Source organism: Chaetodon auriga, chromosome 10 (genome assembly GCF_051107435.1).
Source record: "Chaetodon auriga isolate fChaAug3 chromosome 10, fChaAug3.hap1, whole genome shotgun sequence".
Taxonomy (NCBI): Eukaryota; Metazoa; Chordata; class Actinopteri; order Chaetodontiformes; family Chaetodontidae; genus Chaetodon; species Chaetodon auriga.
The window spans coordinates 9,547,364-9,571,533 of record NC_135083.1 but is presented as its reverse complement, the minus strand read 5'-3'; the positions used below and the strand labels follow the sequence as shown (position 1 = coordinate 9,571,533).

The 24,170-nt window shown below is 44.0% G+C and overlaps 4 protein-coding genes across 8 annotated transcripts; 2 read left to right on the top strand and 2 right to left on the bottom strand.

The window, feature by feature from the left end:
- Positions 1–422: 422 nt before the first annotated feature.
- LOC143327312 (receptor-type tyrosine-protein phosphatase V-like) lies at positions 423–4,722 on the top strand. 3 transcript variants are annotated; one of them, XM_076741588.1, is made up of 11 exons: positions 423–494; positions 817–901; positions 1,356–1,455; positions 1,545–1,635; positions 1,727–1,803; positions 1,892–2,026; positions 2,501–2,623; positions 2,765–2,925; positions 3,026–3,161; positions 4,057–4,118; positions 4,249–4,722. In XM_076741588.1, the coding sequence occupies exons 2-11, from the start codon at positions 897–899 to the stop codon at positions 4,478–4,480; spliced, it is 1,122 nt and encodes a 373-aa protein (XP_076597703.1). In that variant the 5' UTR covers positions 423–494; positions 817–896; the 3' UTR covers positions 4,481–4,722. The 3 variants fall into 3 exon arrangements, with proteins under 3 accessions (XP_076597703.1, XP_076597702.1, XP_076597704.1); XM_076741587.1 differs by having other exon boundaries at positions 4,246–4,722; XM_076741589.1 differs by having other exon boundaries at positions 4,057–4,143; positions 4,246–4,319.
- LOC143327310 (transcriptional regulator QRICH1-like) lies at positions 4,721–12,539 on the bottom strand. Of its 3 annotated transcripts, none has more exons than XM_076741584.1 (12): positions 12,294–12,539; positions 11,274–11,562; positions 11,085–11,180; positions 10,846–10,986; positions 9,979–10,755; positions 9,689–9,866; positions 9,389–9,543; positions 9,051–9,165; positions 7,779–7,887; positions 7,397–7,545; positions 7,221–7,311; positions 4,721–6,316 (listed from the first exon to the last, which is right to left on the bottom strand). In XM_076741584.1, exons 2-12 carry the CDS (start codon positions 11,526–11,528, stop codon positions 6,130–6,132), a joined length of 2,253 nt encoding a protein of 750 aa, XP_076597699.1. In that variant the 5' UTR covers positions 11,529–11,562; positions 12,294–12,539; the 3' UTR covers positions 4,721–6,129. The 3 variants fall into 3 exon arrangements, with proteins under 3 accessions (XP_076597699.1, XP_076597700.1, XP_076597701.1); XM_076741585.1 differs by having other exon boundaries at positions 12,398–12,504; XM_076741586.1 differs by lacking the exon at positions 12,294–12,539 and adding an exon at positions 11,659–11,679.
- Positions 12,540–13,422: 883 nt separating this feature from the next.
- On the bottom strand, positions 13,423–20,195 carry qars1 (glutaminyl-tRNA synthetase 1). Its single transcript, XM_076742111.1, has 23 exons — positions 20,012–20,195; positions 19,513–19,663; positions 18,985–19,094; positions 18,813–18,888; positions 18,653–18,717; positions 18,471–18,524; positions 18,135–18,192; positions 17,972–18,046; positions 17,718–17,803; positions 17,527–17,613; positions 17,333–17,432; positions 17,161–17,239; positions 16,831–17,070; positions 16,652–16,744; positions 16,399–16,536; positions 15,805–15,892; positions 15,555–15,701; positions 15,331–15,432; positions 15,129–15,221; positions 14,507–14,634; positions 14,359–14,425; positions 14,140–14,265; positions 13,423–13,981 (listed from the first exon to the last, which is right to left on the bottom strand). The coding sequence occupies exons 1-23, from the start codon at positions 20,120–20,122 to the stop codon at positions 13,931–13,933; spliced, it is 2,325 nt and encodes a 774-aa protein (XP_076598226.1). The 5' UTR covers positions 20,123–20,195; the 3' UTR covers positions 13,423–13,930.
- A 381-nt stretch (positions 20,196–20,576) lies between these two features.
- Positions 20,577–23,190, top strand: ogg1 (8-oxoguanine DNA glycosylase). Its single transcript, XM_076741202.1, has 7 exons — positions 20,577–20,927; positions 21,040–21,404; positions 21,503–21,682; positions 22,038–22,216; positions 22,321–22,468; positions 22,570–22,619; positions 22,713–23,190. The coding sequence occupies exons 1-7, from the start codon at positions 20,818–20,820 to the stop codon at positions 22,899–22,901; spliced, it is 1,221 nt and encodes a 406-aa protein (XP_076597317.1). The 5' UTR covers positions 20,577–20,817; the 3' UTR covers positions 22,902–23,190.
- Positions 23,191–24,170: the final 980 nt, after the last annotated feature.

The following is a 24,170-nucleotide window of genomic DNA, read 5'->3' as shown; positions in this document are numbered from 1 at the left end:
CATACTGAATCATTTAACAATAAACCGTGAAACTTGCTGCAGTTTATGGGTAATCTAACACATTTTTGTATACGACAGACATTTGTGATGCAGCATGTCAGCAGGAATGCTTACTGATGCATCACATGTGTTTCAAAGACGTCACATAAGTCAACTCTTCAAGTGTGAATGAATGAATAAATCACGACTCCAGTCTCAGTTACAGGAACTCTCAGGCCGAACACCAACGCCACAACTAGTACAGTTCAGGGAAAGAGGTACAAAGAAAAGGTGAGGCCATCGTGTAAGGATATCCTTCTCATAGGTCTAGTGTTCCTCACTCCACCCACTGTCTCCACCCATTACACCTCCTCCTCCTCCTCCCTGGAGAGAGACACTGGGAGAGAGAGTAATTTAAACCAGGCACCTCTGAGATGACTGGGACCAGTGCAGTCCTGTCCTCGCTCCCTTCAGCCCGTGGCAGGCTTCAATCCGTCCGAGGCCTGCTCAGAGAGGTAATCCTGAAACAAACAAGTTCTACTGGCGCTGTCTGTATTGTCCGTCTGCTGTTGGTGTTTGGGGTTGAGAACTTGCTGGAGCAGGTTTTCTTTCTGGTTGGGTTGGTTTTGCTTAATGTCCTGTGGAAATGTTGGGCCGTGTGGATGTGTTTTCTGGTGTCACATACCTCCGTTCAGAAGGCGAAATTCCTAACAATTAGGGGGAGGGGAAACCAGGAGGCAGACAAAATGCTGTTAGCTTTTCACTTTTAGTTTGCTTCATCACTTCTCCATTGATGTATTGATTTCATTGAATAAAACTTGACTTTGTTTGAGGCAGGATTTGCTGTCTTCCTGTCCTCCATCAACAAACTGAGTCCCACTGAATTTGTGCTCAAAGTACGAGGTTGAGGAAAAGACATGAGGTAAGGACACACTTCCTCGTACCATCATGAGAATGTGCTAGAAGCATTAAGCTCATGGTAATCTAGATTTTTTTTGCCATTGTTAGCAAAACTGTGGACAGAAAAAAGCCAACAATGCGTTGGTTAATCTCTCTGTATTTTATAGCTTCCCTGTGCAGCCGCTCATGACCAAAGATTTTAATCTCTATCACAAATGTACACTCGGTTGTTGATTAAATTAAAGGCATACAAATATGAAACAGGGATAGAAAATAAGTGTAAAATAAGATGGAGAGCAGTAGAGGAGGTAACAGTAAAATCAAGATAGTTGTCATTTGCTTCCTGACATGTCGTCTAAAATTTGTAAATATCTGAAAATACTTGATGCAGGGAAGCAGCTCGTAATCACACAGTGAATAATTATTGGGATCAATTAATTGTTACATCATTAATGTAACGCCGTCATGTTTCACAGGGTGCAAACGTATTCAAGAGCTCAAATTCTGCAGGAGTTTCGCTCTCGATGCCAGGAGCTCGCAGCCAATGACAACAGAGGCTTTAAGCAGGAGTTTGAGGTAACTTGTTTTTTTAAAAAAAAAAAAAAAAACTGGGCTTGGATCAGATTTCTGATGGGTGAAGCTGAAAGTGTTTGTCACGTGTGAAGGAGCTGAATGACGTCGGCAGAGACCTCACCACCAGAGTGGGGGACTCACAGGTCAACAGAGAAAAGAACAGATACCCCTACATTTTACCATGTAAGTACAACACTCGTTATGCCAGAACAGACGTGTGTGGCAACGTTTAATTTGTCTTTTTTCTTCATTTTCTGCCCACATCTTCTCATAGACGACCACTGTCGGGTGAGGCTGTCCGCTCAAAACTCCGATCCATATTCTGACTACATCAACGCAAATTTTGTACCTGTAAGAGCTCAGTTCATCTCGTCTGTCGTGTCCATCAGTCTGTCTTCCTGTCTGTCTGCATCTGTTCATGACCCGTGTCTGTGTTCAGGGTGGAGGATCAGAAAGAGACTTCATCTGCACCCAGGGTCCTTTGCACAGCACCGTGGCAGACTTCTGGAGGATGGTGTGGGAGCAAAACGTCAGGATAATCGTCATGGTGACAGCTCTGAGACACAAGAGCACAGTGAGGAAGACACTTTGTGTGTATATATGTGTGTGTGTGTGTGTGTGTGTGTGTGTTGCATGCTAATACCTCTGATTGCTCTGATCACATATTTCTAGCCAAGAGTCAGATGAGCAGTTTGAAGCCATGTCTGTACGCTCAATATGAAGCCACAGCCAGGGGACAGTTAGCTTAGCTACAAGCTAGCCTGGCTCGTACTGTCCTCCCATGATGAACAAGATCTTTAGTAATTCAGACATCCAGAAAAGATGTTTATGCTGCAACTCTGATGTCCACTAATCAACAAAACCAATTAAACGTTACATAAGTTTATAGGCTTTATACTTTATTACACCATTCAAACACCCACCACTGAGTGTCTTTTGCAGTTCCTCCATGCCAACGATAATTCTTTTGGTTGTGGCCTACTGGACAGTAAGTGTTGTTTTTTCCTTACAAGTCCTTTGACTTTGTCTCTTATTTCTATCCATGCAGGTGCTGTGTGAGAAGTACTGGCCTCTGGAACGAGGGACAGTTTATCATGGACTGATCCAAGTGACGACAGTGAGCCGTAAACAAGGTCCAGATTATTTTATCACCACCATTAACCTCAGACAGGTGAGCAAAAGACACATCTCTCATGTGCTTCGGTGCCTTTAAATGGCTGCTGTTGGCTTCTGTGTGCAGTGACTGCACCAGTAATGGAAGGAGAAGTTCTCTTTTAAGTTGTTGGATTAAAGGAACGTGTTTGTGTTGCAGAGAGACTGTCCAACAGACAGGACAGTCACACACTACTACTACCCTTCCTGGCCGGATAGGGGCACCCCTACTGACCCATCCTCACTCTGCGCCTTCACTGAGCATGTGCGGCAGAGTTTGGAAGCCATTCCTCGCCTGGGGCCGGCTGTGGTGCACTGCAGGTCTGACCTTCAGCCCATCGCCCTCTCCTTCAGGAAACACCTCACTTACTTGTGTTAATGAGACGCTGTTTAAAGTCAGTCCTCTGTCTCTGTGTTTCAGTGCAGGCGTTGGCCGTTCAGGGACATTTGTGGCATTGTTGTGGCTGATGCAGCTGTGTGCGAGGGGCATCCGGCCTGATGTCCGGGCTGCTGTGGAGGATCTGCGGCTACATCGAATGTGGATGGTCCAGAATCTGGTTAGTCCAGTACTAACATTCATCTTAAGCACCAGTATTACTGTTAAAAGTCCTACGTTCACATTTTTACTTAAAAGTACAGAAGTATTGACAACGAAATGGACTTCATGTACTCATGAAGCAAAATGGCACCATTCCAACTGTTTTGTTTAATGTTTGACGAGGTAAACATAAATGTAGTCATATTAATCATAGTGTATTTTCCTGTGAAACATAGTAGAGCACAAGTATGAAGTAGCAGAAAATTGAAATACTCAAAAAGTATATTAACATTTTATAATGTATTTATTATTAATAATATATATTATTTATTAATACGAATATTTTCCACCACTGCTTGGTGGCCTAATTCTGCTTATTTAAAACATAAAATGTATTTAATATGCCTCAGATTGACCATATACGTGTTTAGACTGTAGTAAAAGTGTATTTAAATGCGTCCCCTCTTTCTCACACTCATAAATCTGTCATCTCTGTTAGTTGTACCACATCATATAGTTCAGATTAATGTCAATATCATTTTTAAAATGATTAGAAAAATCATATACTGGTAATGACATCGCTCCAGCTTGATGACATAACAATGTCATACTGTTACACAACAAGCACGGCTGAAAACAAGTGGTTTGATTATGATGATGAGCAGATGAGCAGATGTGCAAGAAACCACAGTGTGTGAGAGCTCAACGGCTATGTGAGCTCTACACAAAAATGCCTTTCAGCATTTTGTCAAATCATCAACAATGTTATTACTGTTTAAATACCCTGAAATATAGTAACAGTATTTTAGGGGCATATCAGCCACCCCTGATCTCCATAAACACTGTGCTCTACTGTTTGCTGTGAATACAATGAAGCATCCTCATTACCTGCTTCTTCCTTTGTGTGTATTCAGGAGCAGTACATATTTGTTTATCAGAGTCTGCTGCTCTGGCTCAGCGGAGGAACCTCAGCATGGTGAGAATGCAGAAATAAGCCCCCAGTGAGCACCAACACACATCAAATCCAGTTTCAGCACAGGCAGCGAATTATTATTCATTGTAACGTATGATGGCGTTTTAATTAGGTGTCTTCTCTTTCCCAGCAGGCCACAAAGTCGGGGAGTCAGTTCAAATATTAACCACGGCGTTCAAGATCGACCCCACAGCTCCTCAGCACGGGGAAACCGAGCGGGGAGGAGGAGACATCACCATCATCGACAGACAACTCCGTCAGACCAACCACAGAACGCAGTGCAGCAGATTTTACACCCCGGGAACCTACTGAGGAGGTTACTGCCTTCCTCGTCGCTCTTCAATTCAGGCTCACACACCTCCTGAACTCTCACACTGTGGAGCTGGTAATACAAAAAACAGGCAAGACACTGCTGGGTACAAAGGAAGATGCCCTCAAACGGCATCTGAGAAGGAAGAGGGTGTAGAAATAATGCCTTGTACGCTGTATGATGACAGGCCCTGCAACCCAAAACTGGCCTGACAACATGCAAATGAGTCCTGACGAAGAAACCACAGACGCAGCATTTTGCTTTGTTGCCAGAAGGGAAATTTAAGGAAAGAACCGGCTGTTCAGGTCAAACCTGTTCCTCTTCTGTGAATTACGTACTGCGAGTCAGATTCATGAGAACAATGATAAGGCTGCAGCCGCTGCATGCAGCTCCAAATCATTCACGTTAACCCAAAAATATCTACGCACAGCTTCCAAATCTGTTCGGACAAATCATTGTTTTGGGACCTTCGTTTGCCTCCATTACTGGTGAAGTGATGTTGACTTTTATTTTGTTTTGTTTTTCTGAAAAATCATTGTGCATCATTTTATATCACACAACGCAGGCTGTCAGTATTTAAGGATGCATGTGCAGAATTGATAGCAGACTTGCTAGAAAGGCAGACACGTGGTATAGTGGCTGTACAAAAAAGGTCATGTTTCAAAAACACACAGGCACTGCCATTCTCCTTAGATGACTGAAACCCATTACAGTACATGAAGGAGCTATGAGTATTATACATTATAGAACATTAAGGGCTAACCCACCTTTTTTTTTAGAGTCTTTCATCTGTCATGTAATAAACACGTATGATACAATAGATCCCTCTTCGGGTGAGTTTTGGGTTGGTGATGGACAGAGAGACAGGAGGATCCAGCAGCAATCAGCATCCTTCGCCGCCTCTCTGCAGGTGCTACTCGCCGCAGGTCGAGTTGCAACACTGTACTGCAATAAAGTCCGTGTCCTGTTGTGATTCACTGCTGCTGAGCCAGACCAGCAAGGGGCGCTACAGCCCGAGCAGCACTCACTAACAAGCGAGTCATCTCTAGAGTTCGGTGTGTCGGCATGTCGACTTGTCTCAAGTCGGTCGAGAGTGAAACACAAAGAAAAGAGGGAGAATTCACACAACTTGAAAATGAGCTTTTAGCCTATGCTTGGCTAAAGTAATGCAGTCTTAATACCGCTGAGGTATTCACTATGAGACATAACCGTGACCAAGGCGGTGAGGGGGAAGTAGAGCAACGAAGAGGGATGTCTATGAAAAGCAGCATAGCGCAGGCCAACCCCAGTGAAAATATATATGAGCTATATTACATATTAAAACAAAAACGAGAAAGAAGCTTGACAATTGTTCCGGACTATTGGTCAGGACAACCAACAGTTAAAATAACATTTAAATTAGAGTTCAGGTCCAATAAAAAGATTAGACACTACATCCTTTGGCCAAACAAAAAGAGGAAGGAAAAAACAAACAAGGTAAGGTTGACAGATTGCCTCAATAAGACAAATTATTACCTGTATTGGTTATATGTGTATGTACAGTCCGAGTGTGTAAGATATGCTGACACATAATGAATATAAACATTTACATGCCACCCTTAAAGACCACAAGAGGGTGTGAGAGAATAGAAAACTACTGCTAATGAGCAATCAAAAGGCTGCGTAAAGAGAGTCTAGTCCAGTTCCTGTTCGCCTCCGGTCCAACTAGGGCACTCTCTCCAACATGTTAATGGCTTCCTGGATTTCGCGGACGACGAGGATGCGGGCGAGCATCTGCTCCAGCTGTTCTTTTGGGATTGGCTGGGTCGAGTACCAGATGGGGCTGTTGGGAGCCACCACGGGCTCCGGAGTCAGGTAGAAGGTGTCATTGCGACCTTTAGCACTCTGGGGACTGGCGGAGAAACGGAGAACACAGTGTGAGCACATTCGCAGGACGCACTTATTAACCTGATGTCAAAGTTACCGTGTCTCTAAAAACAGCACGGTTTTATTACATGCTCTTTTTCTGCAAGGGAGGAAGAGTGGAAAAGTGAACTTTCATTAAATTTCATATAGTGCCAGAGTGAACGACAGCATCCTGAATGGAAAACCCAGTGTTTCTACAAGCTGGCGTATTCTTCTGGTGTATCATTCCACTCCGTCCTTAGTGTGGACAGCGATCATTTTGACTGTGCACGTTTTTACTGTGTTGAATATGATCCTGTCCTATTTCGTGCCCAGACTGCAGAACAGTTTCCCTTTGGCAGAATAAAAATCTGTGTTGTTTTTTTTAAGCAACCCTTTTCTCCTAATTCACAAGTTGTGAAGGACGCTGACATCTTTATAGACACCAAAGGCCAAAGAAGTTAGCTGCCTTTATTCCCAAGCATGTAAGAGGCAGAAAACAGAAAAAGAAATTGAGTTATTGTACATCCACATGCACAACATCCATGTTTTTGTCAGTTGCCTAGCAACACTGTTCTCCCAAGTTTAACCTCTTGAACACTGAGAGCAACGTGTACTTCACATCCCATGTCAATAACATAAGCACAAGAGTTTTATTTAACGGTAGCAGCAGCAGCAGCTCAAAAGAGAGCCTCTTGACTCTCATCATGAATACATCACCCTGACCCCGGCCAGAGCGAAAAACACAATGTGGGAGCACAAAGAGACACTTTTTCTATGACAAATGATGATAAATATATGTAATATTTCATTACACAGAAAGCATACAAACATATTTATACCTCTGAAAACATGTTTTAATTTCTCCTTTCATTAATATCCCTGTTCGTCGTTCCTAATTTTATATTTACCATTTAAAGAGGTAGAAATCGTAGAGCTTGATGGGGCATCGCAGCGGGTTCTCTGGGTCCTCCAGCTGCTCCGAGTACATGTCATCTGTGACTGAACAAAGACGAATATGCAAACTTTAATTCAACCGTAAGATGGGCTTTCCTCGCAGACACCACAGCACAGCATGCACTCTTACCTTTCTGCCCTATGAACCTCTCTGTTGACTTCAGGTATCGGATGCTGGTGCTCTTGTCTTTGGGGTTGCTGGCACTCTTCCTGGTGTGTCTCAGCACCTTAGAGAAGGCCACTTTTAAATGCTGATCCACCGTTTTCAGGTGGAAATACCTGTTTAAAAGATATACAGTATATAAATTGACTGATTTGGTCAGTGCGTGTTGGTTGGCTGCCACATGGGGGCAGAGGGGAGAATAACAACAGCTGCGTAGAAGAAGATTTGCTCTTATGTACAGAGATCTGTAACAGACAGTACTGCTGCATGTCAATCAAGCAGTAGAGACAAATCATTCGTGTGTGATGACTGAAGGAAAGGCTGTATGAGGGAAAACGGTGCCACTCACTTGGTGTTGAAGAACATTAGAGTTGTGAGGAGTGTGGAGGGAGAATGAGCTCCCAGCTGTTTACATTCCCACAGCATCTCCTCTGTCACATGGCTGGGGATAACATAACCTGGGAGATGAGGTAATGAGCAGATTATGAAGACCTGGCATTTAATAAGATGGAGCAAGCAACGCACAACAATGTGTTACAAGGACACAAATCATCACATGCTGTTTAATCAATGGCAACCGTTATCATATCATTATTCTGCCAAGCCATGTAGTTCTAGTAGGAGAGCTGCTTTTTGGCTAGTTGAGTGTTATTTATGAAAAACAATACAATCCCTATAATCCAAATCGAAGCAATAGTTAGGGCAATAACCGAAGCTCAAAGCTCAAAACTCTAACCTGCTGTCACTCCCAAACTGATAAACCCATCTTCACATACAGTCATGTTTATGACCACAGAATCTCTAGTTTCAACAATGATATGCTATATAACAGGAAACACCAATTTTTCATGTGTCACACTCTCAAAAGCCCAAACAGTAAGTCTTTTTTCTCATGTATTTCATTCTTATCATGACCACAGAGCAATGCAAACAAACAAATAGCAGCCAGCAGCTTTAATTAACATCTACAGTGACAGTGTGTCAGTGAGTAAAATCAGCATTTCGTATTGTACATCTTACAGATTTACCATGCCTGAAGTCTTACAAAGCTTCCACCGGGTATGGCTGCTCATACCCCACCAGGAGAGTTTCATAAGATGAGCATTTTGCCTGCCTTCGTTTGTTGACTTGCTTAGATTTTGTTGATTTGGTCATTTTTCTTTGTTTTTGTGCATCTATTAACTAGGCTACATAAATAAAAGTGGTTTCTTTTCTTTTTCTTTTTTTTTCCACCTTGGTCTGCTCTGTGCCGTCTGATGCAGCTTCCATCTGAAACATACTAGTCGTGTATTCTCTGAAGAGCAGAGCAGAGATCCACTCATGAAACGTGCTGCAGCGCGTCTGGTGGAATCATAAGCATTGTCTGGATTGCCGTGATCTGAACCAGCATCTGCTTTACAGCCAAAATGCCAAGAATGACACTGGATAATGCAGAAAGCACGATGGGATACTACACAAACTAACAAAGCTATCTAACTTCAATTGATGACACCTATATAACACAGTAGGTTTTTGTGTATTCATTATTGTACACTGCATCTCAGACAATTAGTTGATAAAACATTACTTTGATTACAGAGAAACGCTAATTTCAAGTTTGGAAAGCAACTTTTGTTCATACCTAGTGGATGAATGGATGGTCTCCACGGCTCTAAGATCTGGTGCAGACTGTGAGCGAAGCGAGTGTAGTACTGATCTGAGAAAACGTCATCCACACGACCGTTATCGAACAGATACTGCAAGGAAAAATTGGAGAAAGAAAGAAGCAGTTAAACACTATTGCCCCATCAAAACAGAATAACCACAGATGACATGGATGAATGGGGAGTGTGTGTGTTTGTGTGTTGGCCTGCATGATGTGGGGAAAATCTGTGATGTGCACAGGATCATATGGCGATGACAATGACGATGAAAATATGACTTATTGGTCAGCACTATTTGTGTACACATTGAACTTACTTTTTGTAAGCACAGAAATATATAGTAGAGAACATCAGCCTCATAGGACTCCCCCTCTATCCCCCGAGCCTCTGTTGTCATCAAAGAGAGTCCCATGCAGAGCTCCGCTACTGCACACGACACCAAGTCCTCCTGGAAACGCAGTGCCTGGCGTCCTAAAACATACGATCACACAATAGTGATTACATTGACAGATGAAAACAGAGAAGAGACAATGGTATGTAGCTGCATATCATATATAGTAATAAAACAATATTTAGTTGTTGATGCGCATAATAAACATTATATATTTGCACTTACGACCAATTGGGGCCAGTTTATTTTTGTCTGATTTGTCCAGCTCTGCATTTTTCTGCTGAGCCCAAAGCCGCCACACCTCCAGCCCCTCCTCTGGCTTCAGAGTGGCAGGCAGCAGCAGCTCCTGCACCTGCACCTGCTGCTGGCCTTGGCCATCTACCTCTGCTACCACTGTCTGACCCTACAGACACAAATACACCGACACTGTTATCTCATGTAATCAAGAAAAATATGTCTATATGTGCATCTGGCCATGATAAATGACCAACTTAGCTGAGCACCTGTGTTAGTACCTGTAGCTGTTGTGCGTCCTGTCCTGACAACCCCTGCGTGTGCAGCACCTGCTGCTGTGGGTCCCAGATAAGGGACTGTGTAGTGTTGGAGTAGCCCTGCACTGCCACAGGGATGTGGATGTTTCCATTCATCAGCTGAGCAGGGAACAGTGTGTTCGCAGCCAGTGTGTGCACCACTTCTTCTTGGCCTCCCATTCCCCCAGAGCTTGTTATGCTGGACACGGCCTGTGCTGTCTGACTTTGAGAAGCAGGGATTTTCAGCTTGTCGTTTTCAACTGTAACTTGTGTTGGCATTGTGGTCATTGTTGTAGTGTTTGTCCCCGCAACCTGAACTGTTCCGTAGGCCTCCTGGGGGATGGCAATGTGTGTGACCTGCTCGCGGCCTCCGGAACCAGCGGGAGCAGAGTAGACAGGGATTGTCCAGGTCTCCCCTGTGGGACTGGTGATAGTGCCTGTAGCACTGTAAAGGTGGGAGCTGTCCACAGTTAGGAGGTCCGGCCGCAGGGACACATAACTTTGCTGCTGGCCCTGTCCCTGAGGGATAGCCAGGACTGTGGCTACTTGCTGACCAGGCAAGGCATAGGACACAGTGATGGGCATGTCAACTTTACGTTTCTTGGCTGGCTGGAGGACACCTGCTCCCTGTGATGTGGCAACGGTGGTTCCCAGTACCCTCCTCTCAGCATTGTCCTGCTGCTGGGTGGGAGAGAGGGCCCCCACTGTCTGGATTTGGATCTGTTGTCCTCCTGCAACAGCAGCCACCAACTGAGCTTGTAGCTAAAACACATGGGAGGGAGAAAATAACTGGTAACCAAACTCAAAACAAAATGTAAAATTCTGCCAATGTGTTGTTGTACACACGTGTACCTGTTGGTGCTGCTCCTCTGTGAGCTCCCCAGGCTGAATTAGCTGTGCAGTAGTCACACCTTGAAGCTGCTGATGAGAGCCAGAGGGCACCTGGAGGACCTGACCCAACATCTGACTTTGCTGCTGGCCCTGGATCTGCACCTGACAATAGGGATATGGAGAGAAAATTAGCACACCAAAGATCAAATGGAACAGAGTTAAGTGACAAACACAATACAAACTATAATAAAGGTACAAACCTGCACTATCTGTTGCTCTGTATTCTGTTGTACAGACTGCTGCTGAGATGTGGCCTCCTGTATCTGTTGCTGCTGAGGCTGGACCTGGACCTGGACCTGCATCAGAAGACAGTGTCTGTCAGCAAGCTTCATTTCAAGGACAGAGCTCTTTAACAGATCACTATGTGACGATTCAGTGAGCTGATTTACCGGACAAGCCAGCTCCAACAATGACCCTGCCACCTCTGTGCTGTCTGTGTAGATACAGTTAGCCTCTTGTTGATACACCATAGTGGTGGTGGTAGTGGTAGTATCTCCGCCTTGCTGGCTGAACTCCTGCAGGGCATCTGGTCCCTTGGTGGCCAAGGACTCCAGAAACTCCTTCATGCGATGCTGTGGGATGCTCCGAGCCTTCTGCCTCACAAGCTCCTCATAGGAGCCTGTCCCATCCAGGGAGTTATTCATTGCTGCTGACAGTGTCTTCTTCAATGGGGGGAATCTGAGGAAAAGCAAAATTAATTTAATATTCTTTAAAATTGGTTACAAGCTTAGGTTCATTCTATATCTGTGTGAACAGAGAATGACCACAACCCACATTCAAATAACCCTGTAAAAACGTCAACGACTCAAATGCATTAGACAAGCAAAAATACAGTGACGTGCTTTTTTAGAGTAACAATAAAAGGGTAAAAACGCTGCACCAACATCGCTTAAAACTTTTAATTGTTTACAAGCTGCCCTACAGATTTCTGTCCGGAGGCAACACAGACAGTTGGTAATAGGAAAGGGTTAATTCTAGCTGAGTGTGTACGAGCAGGGACAAAAGCGCGGCCACTTTCCAAATCCAATGCAGTATTCACAGCAGCGACGAAGACTGCTGCATAATGAAAACATGCACGCTTTACACAACAATTACATTGCGATTACATGCATGGTGCAAGAGCTATACAACAGCCAATCTAACAGCTGATTACACAACAAGCTAGGTTAGCCAGGTATACGGCTAACTAGCCGCGTGTTGTTTGCAAATAAGATCTAGCCACAGTTGCTTGGCAAAGTGTAATGATGCGATCATGTGCAAAAACTGTAAAATAGCAATGTAACAGCTGGTACAGAAACAGATAGCTTTGGAAACTGAGGTAACGCTCTCCTGTCGGTACCGTTACACCGACTACATTTTTCTGTTATCTTCAAAGCTAGCAGGCTACCGTTAGCGGGCGCGTTAGCTACCTCTCTTCCTCAACCGGGCCGAGGCTCGAACCGCCCACAACCTCCTCTCTACCCTAGAAACGTTGCTCCTCTTCCAACGAGCAGGGAAGCGAAGTGGTACTGACGTTTCCCTATGGCGACTTTATTCTTCGTTTTTCACGATTTTCGTTTAACGGTTAGCTGTAGTTTTTCTTTTTCTTTACCACTCATATTTCGCTGGGCGCCATCTTACAACAGTACCTTCAGACCAATAAGCAAGCGAATTGTAACTCTGTCGTGCTGTCGCGGTATTTTCACCGCATGATATCGCGGTAACTGACGCTCGTAGGCTAGCCAGTTAAAGGCGACACACACAGGCGGAGTAGCTAACAAGATGAGGGAGATGTCTGTCCACCTTAAAACACAGTTATGCCAGACAGACGCTCCTAGTGGTTCACTGGCTTCTCAATCTTTTAAGGTAGTCCCACAGAGATACGTTGAATATTTGGGTGGTGCTCACAGAGCTGTGGGCAGTTGAGGGTTAATTCCCACGGACTACACATCAGCGTGCTCTTCATTTCCCACACTGCTTTCTGTCTGGACCAAATACCTGCTTGAGTATTAACTTTAACTTTGTATTGTTTACTGGGAAAAGTGGGGGATACACCTGTTTCTTTAACAAATTAACAGCCATTAGGACAAAGCTATTCTTCAACCTGTAACACGTGGTCACTATTCCTTATTCAAAACTTTATGCACAAATGAATAATATCTATATTGACACACATTTGCATTTGTCCAGTATTATTTTTTTCTGTCAATATCTACCTGATTGCAGATTATATTGCTTGACACAACTGCCAAATCAGCCACAGAAACTAATACTGCAATATTGACACCCTTATAATAAGGCTGTGATTATGTGTGTTTTTATACCATGATACAGCTTAGTCTTAGAGTTTATGTTACTGTTACAGGCTCGTTTCCAAAACTTATTAGATATTTCTTGCTGAAATTATCAGTGATTATCTTCACCAGTTACATAATAATATGTGCATATTACCAATTACTGTTACAGACTCCTACACCAAGCATTGTGTGAAATATTACTGGTAGAAGAAAACTAACATCAACTTCATATCATTAACACAGAGACACTGCAGTTTGTTTTGTATTATTTATTACTGTCTCCTGTCAAAAGGACACAGATGCATCCCTCAGAGTCTTAAAAAACACATGGTTGTTTGGCAGTGACTCACCACCTTTGTAAGAAACTTGTGTATGGCAGTTTGAGAGCATCTCCTCTGTGTAACACCAGCTTAGAGCCGATATTAAATTAGCATACATGAGGTCTTTGTTGAACACTGATCAAAGTTGCATACATTCAACAAAGAGGAAACACTCTGTTGTTATTGCAGCAGACATAGAAAAAGAGTCAAGCAGACTCGACCACTGACTGACCAAGCTTGCGATCAAGCAAGCTGCAGTAATTTTGTTGGCTACAATACTCTTATGAATATGGACGTGTAATTATTACATTGTCTGTTGTCTGTGTTTGAATCAGTCTCAGCCAAGGCACTCTGTGCCCTAGCTGATATTACACATTAAGCGATGCAAACAATTTGGGCATGTATCTGTGGGCTCATGGGAAGCAGGAAGTGTGGCTTGACCTCAGTCAATCAGATCTTCCCCGGGTCTTCTTTGAGGGTGACCGTTCTGTTGAAGATGAGCTGCAGTGAAAGAAAAGTCACAGTTACACTTCACAATCAAAATGTTTCTAACCCACAGTAGATTACAAAGTTATTTCTCAAATGAACTACAAATAGCATCAACAAACATTTGTAACGCAAACCCAGCTGTTTCAGGAGTTACTTTCGTCTTCCTGTACCTTGTCAGCAGTGCTGTCGGGGTCCACGGAGAAGTAGCCGACTCTCTCGAACTGGAATTTGTCAAAAACTTTTGCTCCCTTGACTGAGGTATCCACTAAGGCACTGCTGATCATCTGCATGGAATTCTAAAAGACAAAAAGAAGAAATACATTAACCACCACGCCCACCGAAACATCTCAGTTCATCCAAACAGGCCACAGGAGTGCAGAGCTACTCACAGGGTTGATGTCACTCAGGAAGCCATTGGGCACTTCAGACGGATCCTCGGGATGTTTGTGCAGGAATCTACAAAGACAGAAAGTTTCCTTTAAGCAAGTTTTCTACATGGACTATTGGTAGTGAATGACAGTGATTTCTGTGACTTACAGTCTTTCATAAAGGCGCACTTCACACGCCAGCGGCTCGCTGACCCAGTGGATGAAGGCCTTTGGTTTTTCTGCGGTGTCAGAACTGATGCAGTTCACCTCCAGTTCCACCACTTTACCCTGAGCGTCCTGAGAAACAAAGTGGAAGTCAGCAGGACAAGCTGTGAGGACATGGACCAGACATGGTACAGATGGACCGCACTTAAATAGCACTTTTACTTGTAGTCAGCGAGGACCATGCAACATGCTGGCCTAACCACTGGGACCATTTGGGGGGGCCACTTTGACATGTGAGCCACTGCTAAAGAGATAATGAGTGAAGGTGCAGCCAGAGCAGATTTATTCATTTCTATAAGGAACGTGGCGATGCGTAGTCACAAACTGACCCGCAGAGTTCAATTAGACTAAACTTTGACTCGTGCAATCATGATGCTCTCCAATGTTGAGCCAGTTTGAAAGTGAGGGGTGAGACTGACCTCTTATTCAGCAAATACGGACTATTTATATCCTTTTTGATAAAGTTGCATGGTGAAATAATACAAACAGCAGAGGAGGGAGGATGCTATGTGTTGGCAATTTCGTTAGCCTGCTAGCCTAGCCAGTAAAGAGATCCGAAGTCTTACCTTGATGACCTTCTGGACAGAGATGACGTACCCAGCGTGCCTTAGACCTACAGGCTGTTCTGGGGTCAAACGCTTATAGCCCTTCTCCATCACCTGCAAAAGAAAAGGAAGAGCCCATCATCATCTGCTGTCTACATTCCAAAACATGCAGAAAGACAGTCAGCTGCTTATAATGTGAAGGTATTTCTTTCCCCTCTCTAACCTCTCTGAAGTCACTCTGTTCAATGTAGACTGTGCGTGTGAATGGAACCACGTGGCTGCCCTTGGCCTCGTCGGCAGGGAAGTCTGGTACTCGTACATCTGACTGAGACGGGAAAGAACGACAGTGGGAAGATTCAGTGCAAAGACAGAATATACAGGACATTACAAGCCCCCAGGGAGCAGTTTAACGAGTAGTGTCTGTGCATTTGGAAGCTGTGTGCAAACCTTTGAGTTCTCAGGCAGGTTTGTTATGGTGATTTTGAGCGGCTCCAGCACAGCCATGACTCTGGGCGCCGACTCGTTCAGCACGTCCCTCACGCACGCCTCCAGAAGGTGGGGCTCTGTCGTTGTCTGGGAAACTGTGACTCCGACCTGCCAACAGATGTGACACATTATCACACCACAGCGCTGCCCTTGTGTGTGTAATTACTAGTTTCTCCATCCTGCCATTCATCTTTCCGTCCATTCTGCATACCCGTGCGCAAAAGTTGTTGATTGCCTCTGGCGGGAAACCTCTCCTCCTCAGCGCAGTCAAAGTGAAGAGTCGGGGATCGTCCCAGTCTCTGCAATTAGAAAAGAGAGAGATAGAAAAGATGCTGTGAGAGGTATATAAGGTTTGAACTCACTCATGTTTGCCTTATCTATCTGCTGCCAGAGATCTGTGTTGTCATCTCAGTAAGTGGTGATAGCTTTTAATACACTCCAGAGGATTTATGTCTGTTTCAGACATGGAATTCAGGACACTGCTGAAGTCATCAAGCTGTTAAAAGGACGTCTTTTTGTTATTCAGGAACTCCCTGGGATCATTTTCACACAAAGTAACATGAGACCAGGAATTTAGAGATAAGATAAGATCATATCTGGCCAAACTCAATCCGATAGTCTAGTAGAAGGGAAAACACTCATCCTTCACCTGCTGCTTCTAACCCAAATTTTCATGGCAAATAAATGCTGAACAAATGCTTCGCTTCCATTAAGTAGTTCATACCCCATTACTTAAATTCATCACAATGAATTCGTTACAATGGATATCAGACAGACCAGAAGCAAAAAGAAAATGCTATTTTACCTGACAATGCCGGCCTCCACCAGTTTGATGATTTTCCTCTTGGACACAACGGTGTAGGTGAGGTTCAACCGTCCGTATTCCCACTGAACAGGGCAGTACACATCCAGAGCGTTACACAGCCAGAAATATGATGAACGCCTGTCACAGACGCAAAAGAAAACAACCAAGAAGGTGAACATAAACAAAGCATTTGTACGTCCACGTGAAAGACTGGACTTGACTCTCAACAGATGGCCAAACGATTCATGAATACCTGGCCTGGAACTCTTTGGTACACAGTGAGTGTGTGATATCTTCAATAGAGTCACACAGACAGTGAGTGTAGTCGTAGGTGGGGTAGATGCACCTGCAGAGAAAGATTAAAAAACAAGTAAAACACGGCTTGTTGTGAGAAACATACACTGAAATGAACAGCAGTGCAGGTTTTCATACCATTCATCTCCTGTCCGATGGTGAGGCGTGTATTTGATTCTGTACGCCACGGGGTCCATCTTGCCGTCCTCCATGACCATTTTCATCCTGAGCGTGGCCTCTCCCTCAGCAAACAGGCCCTTCTTCATCCTCTCAAACAACACCAGGGACTCCTCGATGGGTCGGTCTCTCCAGGGTGATAGAGGAACGTTATGGCCCTTCAATTCCTCCCCTTTCTGGTGGCACACATATGCATGGCCTCTGAAGGAAGACAATCAGGAAAACAAACATCATCTACCGGCTCTGTGCACGTTTTCCAACACGTTCACATGCAGCAGCTCCTACGCTCACCTGCGAATAAGGTCCACAGCAAGGTCGTAGAGCTGCTGGAAGTTGTCTGATGCATGCGTGACAGCATAAGGTTTGTAGCCTGTGTAACACAGCAGCAACGATAAGAAACCATTGTCATGAATTTAAGGATTGATGACATCAAAAAGGTGTCAGTCAGCAGGGGCAACCTCACCAAGCCACTCCACCATCTCCTTGATGGCAGTGAAGTATTTTTCCTCCTCTTTCTCTGGATTTGTGTCATCGTACCTCAAGAAACAAATTCCGTTGTTTGCCTACAGGAGGAGACGAGGTTTAGAGGAAACAGCTGCAGGCAGAGGACACATACAGGCAGGCGGAGGTGGTGATAGGGGACAGAAAGACGCGTACCTTTGCATAGCCAAAATTGAAGTTGATAGCTTTGGCATGTCCGATGTGAAGGATGCCGTTTGGCTCAGGAGGAAAACGAGTACGAATCTAAAGGAATTCGTAAATGGAAAGGAGAAAAATCAACATGCATGATCATTTTCAAGTTAACGTGCTTCTTCTCCACAACTTAAAAGAACACATAGAGTTTGTACCTGTCCACCAGTGACCTCCAGGTGCTTTTTAAGCAACTCCATTGTTTTTGGTGTGACCACATAGCCGTCAGTTTTATAGTTCTCTCCTGTAAGATGGAAGCCACGGATGAAAGATCAATATGCTTCGTAAATTAATCCTTTAAATTGATCTAGATGGAGCAGGGCCTGTCACAATCATTACACGTAACAACTAAAATTTCTGGAGAATAGCAGAGACACCACTGCATCTATCTGTTCAGGTGGTTCCTTCTCACCTGGTTTATGGAACTTCAGCGCTTCTCCTCTGAGCTGCTCCATTAGCGACTTCCCCTCCCCGGTAATTACGCCACCTTAACAACCAACAAGCACGGTTTAAAAACCACAAACACAAACAACTAATTTCACTTCCGTCTTCCGTACACTTGGTCTGCTGCTTACCGTTCACTGCCACATCCTCTTTCTTTGCCTTGGCCTCATTCTCTGTGACTTTCACTTTCTGAGGATGAAAAACAATCAGATCTTAACCACAAACGAAACTAAAACATTCAGACTGCAGCCATTAAAAAAAACTGTTAGAAAATGTAATGTGCCTATAGCTTTCATTTTAACTTTTACTGGGCACAGACCAAATGCCTGCAGCAGTGGAAATATATCTGAGCCCCTCGGAGGCTTTCTTTAGCCCATTTTCCACTTTTTTATATTGGTGTCCAGGTAACTGGCCATTTGCTGGCCGCAATGTCCAACTATTCCTTTAAATAATGTGATGTGTGTTACCTTAGATTTTTTCTCCAGGTCAGCCTCTGTCTTGGGGCCTAAGAGGTGCAGGACCTTAATGACCAAAACCAGAGTTAGTTACAGTATATACAGTAGAAATAACCTGACAACAGCAGATGGAAATATTCAAACACAATAACAGATAAACTACTTCTAACAATATCCTCTTTTTCAAAACACACCTGCATGTCCACCTCATTTTTGATGACCTTCCCGTCGGCCCATTTCAGGGCAGAGCGTGCCTCTCCTGCAACAGACACAAGAGCTCAGTGAGACATTCTGTCTGACTGTTAGGCTTTAATGGTTTCAACAATGTTTCACTAATCGAGAGTGAGGTCATACCCATTAGCAGTCCCATGTTGAAGTGGTACCTCTCCTGCAACAGCTGGTCCTTGTGCTTCTTGATCACCGTCTCCACCTGCACAACATTGCACTGTCACTGAACACACCACGCCCCCGTAAAGCTTGGAAAAAAAAGGTCATACCTCAGGGCAATGTCAGGTCATGCACTTACTGCATCTTCAATCTGCTCCGGTGTTATCACTACGCCAACTCCACACACTTCTTCGAACTCTTTTTGGTTGATGGGGTCCTCGGGATGATTCTTCACGAACTCCAATGCAGCTGCAATGAAGCCAGACTCTGGCATTTAGTTCGTCCATATAATCAGGCTGGCACTCATTCAACCTGCTTTCTCCTTTGTTCTCCATGCTTCTACACTTGATCACTCAACCCAGTCTCCCTTTAAGTAGGTTTACTGTGTATGTCACATTCATCAAGTGGGGTTTATCCCAGACTCTGCTGGCACACCACCAAATTATGATGCATGACATGCTATTATAGACAATTTAGTGGTCTTCCACACCCAAATTCCACACACTAGTATGTGTTTGAGCTGTAGTGGGTGAGTGAATGCAAAGCAATGAACTCCTAAAAACTGTTTTCACGTGTTAAAATATGTCATGTTATTAGATGTGAGATGAGTTTTGTTCAGTCGTCGCTGTGATCAGGCTGCAGCTTGTCAAAAAATGTCAGAAATTACCTGCCAGCTGCAGCTCTGTGCAGATCTTGGACTGAGCTATACTGTCTGACAGGAATGTCAGGCGTTTGGTGTCTTTGAGGCGAGATGCCAAACTGTACAGCAATGTACCCTTGGCTTTGTCCACTCCCGATGCCCCACAAACACGCTGGGCCTGTTGAAGCCAATGAGACAAAAATAGAATTAATTGTTTTCTCCTACAAAATGTGTGTCTGGCAAGAGCTAATTGTCTGTGTCAAAAGCGAAGATAAACAGGGAAAACCGGCCCAACTATTCTCCTTATCTTGATCCCGAGATAATGATGGGCTCGTGTGAAAATGAAACTAACCAGAAGTTACGAGAAACGGCTCCATACATCTGAACCCACAATTAGAGCATATTTCAAGGCTAGAAGAAGTGAGGGTGAATACAACAAGTGAGCTAAAAAAAAAAAGTGAATGTCAGTCATATTTCACAGCTGCTCCCCCAGGAAGTTGTGCTCCTCATGTACACTGAGTCGTACCTGAACAATCGCGTCCTTCAGAGAAGAGCTCAGCGCTTCATTTTTCAGCGTTTCTTTCGCTTTCTGCTCACTGAGGCCAATTGAAGTGAAAAGTGCCACCGTATCCGCCATTTTTCCACCGTATTCACCGGCTAGCTCGGAGTCACTCACACACGCCACCACCACACACGGCTTTTCTTCGAGCAGAGAGGGGGGGCGACTTCCTGTACGCCTCAAATAAAAAACAAGGTATAATGAAACTGCCAATAGGACACCGCGGATGGGGTTGGCAGTAGCCAATCGTGAATGAGTTTTATTGAAGTTAACACCTACTTTAAGAGAGAGCCAATCAGCGGGTATGTTGACATCGGTAGGGAAGGGCAACAGGAATCTGTGCAATGTTGCATCAGATTGACTTTTCATAATTTCTTATAATTATTATTACCATGAAATCAGGAACATAATAAGTTGTATCTATATCATATAACATTTTAGATTGCAAGTGTATAAACTTAACACTTTCAAAAACTTCTCATCTAAAATATGAGCAGCGTTGTAACGCGGTGTAAGGTCTTTGTTGTCCATCAATATCGACGCTAACTATAACAACTCTGCGAAAGTTATTTACACTGGCTCCCGTAAATGAGGAACAAAGCTTTAGCTAGACGTAAAATCCCTTTACATGAATGTATAGAGTTTCTTTTGCGCTGCCACAAACACTGGGTCATACTACAATGAGTTTTAATACAGGGGCAGTGTGGTAGGTCAGTACACCCTTTTTTAAGCTCTAAACAGACAGCAGCGTAACTGTTAGCATTAAAACAGCTATGGCTACACATGCAGTGCTGTCATCGGGAACAAAAATGTGGAGATCTCTGGCTTGTGCAAAGTCAGAGCTGCGTCTGGATCTCACACTTGCCTGTGGACAGTCTTTCCGGTAGGTTGATCAGACTCGGATATAATATGTCATCATGATCAACAGGACAGACCCAGCTAATACACTTTACATCGTCATTTGTGTCTCTGTGTTTACACATCGAAACCCACAGCTGGAGAGAAACTGCAGAAGGCCACTGGACCGGAGTGATGGGAGGACGCGTTTGGACTCTGGCTCAAACACATGATACTCTGTGGTACCACGTTTACAAAAACCAGGACAGACAGGGGGAGGGAAGAGACAGGAAGAAGAGACCTGGTGTTTCTCTCCACATGGAAAACAAGCCACAGAAGAGATTCAAAGGAGCTTTGAAGAAGGAGGAGGAGGAGCTGGTGGCTGTGACTGTGGGGCAGGACACCGACGAGGAAGAAGAGATGCTGAGAGATTACCTCCAGCTGAATGTGAAGCTGGGGGATCTGTACAAGGAATGGGGAGCAGCAGACCCCCACTTCAGGCACATTGCAGACATCTTCACAGGTCTGCGTGTGTGTGCATGCATGATAACACTTATCATTACACAATAAGTAATGACTGATCCGATATTTATCTTGATATTTTGTTTGGTCTCTTCCCAGGTGTGCGAATGCTGCGCCAAGACCCCACCGAATGCCTCTTTTCCTTCATTTGCACCTCCAACAACCACATCTCTCGCATACAGGGCATGGTGGAGAGGCTGTGCCAGGCTCTGGGTGCCCCACTGTGTCAACTCGATCAAACCTCTTACTACAACTTTCCTTCCCTGTCTGCGCTGGCAGGTGCTATATTCTTTCTCCACAGAGCTACACCCCTGTTTATAATCTTTCAAGAATGTTAGTGGTGCAGGATATTTTCCGTCAGTGCTAGAAAATCATACAAAGAGACCTGATTTGTATGTGTGTTGCAGAATAGAGAGAAATGTCTATATTTCATGCAGAAATATGTCTACTCCTGTGAGAGATATCGGACCAGTTTACCAGTGTTGGCAGAAATATTTTTGAACCATAGACTGAAGTAGCCAAATTGAGAGTGAGGTTCACCAGCCATTTTAACGGTTAAAGAACAAATTCACTGAATTATCGAGTAGAAAAAGTATAGTTGTCATAATTGTGCTTTCTACATTGCAATTGGCAGACAACAGTGTAGAGGCTCGTCTCAGGGATCTCGGTTTTGGATACAGGGCTCGGTTCCTGCAGCAGAGTGCTAAGCAGATTTTGGACACCCACGGGCTCCAGTGGCTTCAGGATCTACGCAGTGCCCCATATCTGCAGGCCCGTGATGCTCTGCGTACTCTCCCTGGTGTGGGCACCAAGGTAGAGTAGGAAAAGAACCCATCAACCTGCTATATGTTCCTAAAATTAAGTGTTTAAGTTGAAGCAGCAGTAGCATGTAATTAAAGCTATGTTTCTCCCTGTAGGTGGCAGACTGTGTATGTCTGATGTCCCTGGATAAGGCAGAGGCCGTCCCCATAGACACACATGTTTGGCAGATTGCTAAACGTGACTACAACTATGCTTCTGGCAACGGACAAAAGAGCATCACAGATAAACTTCACAGAGATATTGGTTAGTATGCATGCACCTCATCAGTAATACTGTATGTTTGCAGTGTAACACTATTTGTAAACACTTGCTAGCCTAATGTCCAATGTAATATTTCTATGCAGGGGATTTTTTCAGAAAGCTGTGGGGTCCTTATGCAGGCTGGGCACACTCGGTGAGTGTTATCATTCAGTATCTGCCTGTGAGTTTCTGTCCTGTCTCTTACAGTCTGTCTGCTGTAACCACAGAGTGTCTTTATCTGTTTTAGGTGTTGTTCTGTGCTGATCTCAAGAAGTTTCAAAAGCTCAAAGAAATGCCACATGTGAAGCAGCCGCAGAAAGAAGAAAGTGGTGAAGAAGAAATAAGGGTAGCATGCAATACAAAAATGAAGATAAAAACAGAAGAACCTGAAACTGTGAAGTCCATAAAAACCAAGAAAGCAAAGATGTGTATCTAGAATGAGAGAGTGGTATGAGATAAACACACTACCTACATGAGGACTCAAATCAGATTACAATACCGAGTTTTTCACAAACTTTCTCCAGCTTCCTTCAAAAAGTCTCACAGAGTGAAGTAGAAAAGATTTATTTTTATTGGTATGAAACCAATTATCGAAAAGATTCTCAGGGTCTTTGTTTACATGTGTTTATGTTATTCACTGTGTCTATTTTCCTATGAGCTCACCAATACAGTACAAGTACAGCACACTGATGTGCTTTTTCTTACAATAAAGACAAAAAACTTTTTTGTGTGCTTGTATTTTAACAGAAAATGCCCATATTAGACATTCATCAAGCCCACTGAAACCATCACTGTCAAACCGGGTCCCACTTCTGCAAGATGTTGCCACAAAAGGCCAATAGGTGGCAGTATAAAGTAGAAGATATAGCTGCGTGATAACGTCACATAGTAGGTCATTTGCTGAAGCCAGTTTTTATTTCAGAACAAATTTCATTATTTTCCCGGGTGAGTGCTTTCTGTGAAGCCTTGTGGCTGCTGTTACGCCATGTGCCCAACACATCATGGCATCTGCATGCATGTCTGAAAAGGTCACACACAGCCAAAATGGTGTGTTGTGTTTCTTCAGTGCATACCCTGCATCAAAATAGTATGTCCGTCTGCTAGCTCATAAAAAGCTTTTTGGTTGGGTGGCTGTGAAGTGCCAGAAGTGTTCGTATGTTTATCTATAGGCATTCGTTGACTGTGTCAGCTGGTCTTTTTATAGCAGGGATTGCAGTTATCTGCTGTCACTTCTGGGGGCCAGCGTGACTGTCTCTTGTGACAGCTTGGACATGTCTCTTGGGGTGTTTGACTTATTTCTGTCCCTTTAACGGCAATGACCAAGCAATATTTTATTTCGATTAAAAAATATGGACAGAAATCATTCTGGCAACAGTTTACATGGCTGCAAACCTCTGTCTTGCTCTAATTTGAAAGACGTATTTTCTGACTTGTTGGAATAAATGAGCAGGTGCATCATGCGTGGAGTCGTTTCACTGCACATGTGCATGTCTTACATCCATAGAAGTTGTTTATTCGTGGCAGCGTGTGCAGCCATGCGTGTTGATGAATATGTGAGTCAGCTTTCATCCCCACTCCAGTTGAGTTATACAGAAGCTGGGGCCCAGCTTTAGGGCAGAGTCACTGTGAGGAAGAAAGGCAGAGTAAAAATAGACTTGAGAGAACAGGAAAATATATATTTTTTTAAATTATGAAGAGGTGAAAG

Excerpts from the sequence above, each read along its gene's own strand:
- LOC143327312 (XM_076741587.1), top strand. Across the intron at positions 2,624-2,764 it reads CCACCATTAACCTCAGACAG|AGAGACTGTCCAACAGACAG; the intron begins GTGAGCAAAAGA and ends TTTGTGTTGCAG. Across the intron at positions 3,162-4,056 it reads TGTGGATGGTCCAGAATCTG|GAGCAGTACATATTTGTTTA; the intron begins GTTAGTCCAGTA and ends GTGTGTATTCAG.
- LOC143327310 (XM_076741584.1), bottom strand. The coding sequence starts at position 11,528 with ATGAATAACTCCCTGGATGGGACAGGCTCCTATGAGGAGCTTGTGAGG. Across the intron at positions 10,756-10,845 it reads CAGAGGAGCAGCACCAACAG|CTACAAGCTCAGTTGGTGGC; the intron begins GTACACGTGTGT and ends CATGTGTTTTAG. Across the intron at positions 7,546-7,778 it reads CTAATGTTCTTCAACACCAA|GTATTTCCACCTGAAAACGG; the intron begins GTGAGTGGCACC and ends TCTTTTAAACAG.
- qars1 (XM_076742111.1), bottom strand. The coding sequence starts at position 20,122 with ATGGCGGATACGGTGGCACTTTTCACTTCAATTGGCCTCAGTGAGCAG. Across the intron at positions 18,525-18,652 it reads AAAATGAGGTGGACATGCAG|GTCCTGCACCTCTTAGGCCC; the intron begins GTGTGTTTTGAA and ends TTGGTCATTAAG. Across the intron at positions 13,982-14,139 it reads CCGACAGCACTGCTGACAAG|CTCATCTTCAACAGAACGGT; the intron begins GTACAGGAAGAC and ends CTTTCACTGCAG.
- ogg1 (XM_076741202.1), top strand. The coding sequence starts at position 20,818 with ATGGCTACACATGCAGTGCTGTCATCGGGAACAAAAATGTGGAGATCT. Across the intron at positions 20,928-21,039 it reads GCCTGTGGACAGTCTTTCCG|CTGGAGAGAAACTGCAGAAG; the intron begins GTAGGTTGATCA and ends CGAAACCCACAG. Across the intron at positions 21,683-22,037 it reads TTCCCTGTCTGCGCTGGCAG|ACAACAGTGTAGAGGCTCGT; the intron begins GTGCTATATTCT and ends TGCAATTGGCAG.